At 59.0% G+C, this 3,389-nt stretch overlaps 1 protein-coding gene across 7 annotated transcripts in view; it reads right to left on the bottom strand.

Annotated features, from left to right (window-relative positions):
* KCNH4 (potassium voltage-gated channel subfamily H member 4) overlaps positions 1-3,389 on the bottom strand; it is a 19,469-nt gene that overhangs the window by 14,195 nt on the left and 1,885 nt on the right. For all 7 annotated transcript variants that reach the window (XM_006092385.3, XM_023756919.1, XM_023756915.1 and 4 more), the window contains exons 2-6: positions 2,918-3,151; positions 2,471-2,617; positions 2,218-2,345; positions 1,181-1,424; positions 681-838 (exon numbers count right to left, since the gene is read on the bottom strand). In XM_006092385.3, the coding sequence (XP_006092447.1) occupies positions 681-838; positions 1,181-1,424; positions 2,218-2,345; positions 2,471-2,617; positions 2,918-3,151 (911 nt within the window). The remainder of the gene's footprint in view (positions 1-680; positions 839-1,180; positions 1,425-2,217; positions 2,346-2,470; positions 2,618-2,917; positions 3,152-3,389) is intronic.

Below are 3,389 nucleotides of genomic sequence, written 5' to 3'. Positions count from 1 at the left end.
TGCCAGCCAAGCCTACCTTTATCTAGGTCTAGCTCTCCCTCAACCTCCTCAGGAACCCTTCCAGGCCACCCTGGCCTCTGCCCAGCTGGGCTGCTTTGACCTCCCAGCACTGGCTAGATTTTAGATCCCTTTTTACCCGTGCCCATGTCCCCGTCTGGAGCTCCGAGGTCAGCTGGCTCCGTGCCCAGCCTCCATGCACAGTTCCGGGGCCCATGTTCCACCTCATCCCCCTCTGCTGTTCCTGCTGGCCCCTTCCGGAGTCCGGCCCCATCACCAGCCTGGCTGTTGGAGGCTGAATCCTTGTCCCTTTTCCCCAGTGACCGTGCCCCACACGGCGCTTTCCAGACAGCTAAATGCTCATCAGTTGTTTGTTCAATAAAGATGAGGAAAGCACCACTCATTTGGTATCAGGCCAACGCTGCCTTGGTAGCTCGACGTAGCTTTTCATTTGTCTCAGCTTCCCTCCGAGATTGTGAGCTGAGCTCCCCCAGCGCCCAGACCCTCTCAGGTCCTTCTCAGCTCCTAGCACAGGGCTCTGCCCGTAGCGGATGCCTGACCTAGAGTCACAGATAGCTTGATGGGAAGGACTGGGTCTGAGTTTGGAGTCAGTCCCTTAGGGGGAGGAGCTGTGCTGAAGCTGGGGGGTTGGTTAGCTGCTTGGTGGGACGGGGGCCACTCACCACGGTGATGTTGAAGATGTAAAGCAGGTCAAAAGGCAGAGCAGCAATAAGGTCGACGAAGAACCAGGTGGCCAGGTAGTGGAGACCAATGGAACGAGGAGCAGAGACCACCTGGCCGGACTGGGACACATAGGTGGTGCGGAAGTTCAGAATGATATCTGGGGGTGCAAGAGGCTGTTACGAGGGTGTCTTGGTCTAGAAACTCAGGCCAAAGGGCCAAGAAACTGGGTAGGCTGGGAACAAGCCTTCGAGACCCAGGATGGAGTTAGGGTTAGAAATGGGGAGACAGATTGGGCTCTTAGCTGATCTTCAGGGAGGAAAGGTCTAGAGGCAGAAGGCTGCAGGGGTCAGGAGTCAGGGCCCATGGACCATTAGGACCTCAAGACCCAGAAATGGATGGGCTCTGAGTGACTGGGTCCTGCAGCCCAGGACAGAGCGAGGCCAGGATGACTGGGTCCCTCCAGCCCACCCGCCAGGGTGTGTGGGGCAGAGGGTCTAACCCAGGATGAAGAGCATCTCCACGGCGATGTCACTGACAAGGGTGTGTCGGGACGCGATGGGGGTGTCATCATCGCCCAAGAAGCAGACGTTGTAGGGGACGGTGACGGCAACGTAGAAGGTGGCGAGGAGGATGAGGCCGTCCCACACCGCCTTGGGGACGCTGTAGTGGAGGAGGAGGCAGCGGGACCCCCCCACGGAGGCCACCTTGTACTCGGGCACTGATGGCTTTGGCTCAAACACGTTCTAAGGGGAGAGGGGTGGTGGTTGGGGACACTTGGGGGAAAGAGGAGCCAAGGCCAGGGGAGGGAGAGGCAGGGGCTGGGGAAAAGAGGGAGTGGACACTGCGAACACAACCACGAAGAGACAGAGGGTGCAGGGGAGGGGTTCAGGGGTGGCACCGGACCCTTCCGTGGCCAAGCTACTGCTCAGGGCCCCTTGTGAATCCGTCATGTTTTGTGGGGAGTTGAAGGTGTGACCTTCACCCTGCTGAAGGATATGATGACAAATCAGGCACAAGCCCTGCCTCGAGGGGTCACTAGCTTCTCCCTCGGGTTCCTCTTGGGCGCTGGGGGCCCAGGGGGAGATGGGTGTATCCAGGACTGAGGGGAGACTGGCACAACACCCCACTCCTTATAGATCTTAGAGACTACACAGAGGGTTGGAGACCCGATCCGTGGCTTCATCGGGGTCCTAGATGAAGGCTAGGTGTGAGGCCCTCAATGGGGGCTTTCTCCCTCGGACCACAGCTTGTGATCCCCCCATAGGTAACTTTACCAGCCAGAGTTGGGTGATATAATTGCTGCTAGAGCCCAGCCTTGTGACAGCTTCTGAGCAGAGTAATCTCAGTCACAAGGAAGCAAGGGCGGTGGGGATGGAAGGGGGGTGGGGGGGGCATGAGTTAGAGCAGAGTTGGACATGAGAAATGGGCAGAGAGAGGAACAAGTCACTGGAGGGAGACCAGCCAGACAGGGAAACAGGGCAGTATCAGGGCCTCGGCGTCACGGCTGGGAGGTGTTGGGGTGGAGACAGGACTCACACGATTGGTTTTCATGCTTCCCTGGCCCCGGCGGCCAAAGTGGCCAGTCAGTCTGCGCAGGACAGTCCGGTTCTGTCTCCTGGCGAATCGCAGTCTTGAGCTGGCTCCCCTCCTGCCAAGGGAGTTTTCTATTGGAAAGAAGGGTATGGCGATAAATGGGGGCACATCCCACGAGGCTGGGGAGGGAGAGGTCTGTGTGACCTTGGGCAAGGACCTCTGACCGTTCGCGCCTTCTCCCCAGACTTGCGGTTACCATGATTGCTGTCCCCGTGGCTTCCGGAGGGGCCGGGTCCTGGGCCTCCACTCTGAGTGATGTCCTTGAAGGAAAAGAGGAAAAGCACAACCTCCCCCATCCCATTCTTGATGGGCATCATGTCCAGGAGGCACCGAAAGCCTGAGCCTGTAGGTGTGGAAAGATGGAGGGAGAAGGTGAGCAGCCGTGGCATCCCTGACCCCCTGGTTCCTGGGCATAGTCAACGGGTTTGGTAAATGTTTGGAACTGGAAAAGTCCAACGCTGACTCCTTCACCTTCCAGATGGGGGAACCAAGGCCCGGAAAGGGTCAGGGATGCACTCAGCGTTACCCAGCTTGTGGCAGTGTCGAGGGGGGGGGACCAGCACCCAAGCTTTCACTGTGCCAAGTGGACTCTGGGTAAAGCCTGGGGTCTGGGCAGGGCTGCAGGCCAGGCCAGGCCCCTCACCATCCTTCCGGTAGAAGCAAATTTCAGTCCGGTGCTCCTGACGGCCCTCCAGGGCCTTGTGGAGCCTCTGCAGGGCCGGCTCACTGGTCTCGGGACCGTAGAGGAAGCGGCAGCTGCCGGTTTTCTGCATGACCTCGGTGCGGCCGTAACCTGTGAGCTCGCAAAAGCCGTCAGAGCAGTAGACGATGGGAAAGCCCCGTGGGCCCTGCGCGTTGGCCAGGAGGAAGTTACTGTCTGTGGGAAGAAGAGGTCAGGATCAGGCCCAGGGCAGGAGGGGAGCTCAGCTTCCAGGTGGGCAGAACCTCCCCCGAGCTGTTGTCAGGGGTCCCAGAGCCAGACGCTTCCCAGGCTCCCATGCGATTCCTGGGTCCTGCTTTGGGATATTCTGAAATAAGAGTAAGAAGAGATAGAGGACAAGGACAAGGAATTAAGGGCGACCTGGGACTTGGACAGGAACCACTAGGGGATGGAG

The sequence above is a fragment of the Myotis lucifugus genome, unplaced genomic scaffold (genome assembly GCF_000147115.1).
Source record: "Myotis lucifugus unplaced genomic scaffold, Myoluc2.0 scaffold_100, whole genome shotgun sequence".
NCBI classification, from domain to species: Eukaryota; Metazoa; Chordata; class Mammalia; order Chiroptera; family Vespertilionidae; genus Myotis; species Myotis lucifugus.
This window is presented reverse-complemented; position numbering and strand designations above follow the sequence as displayed.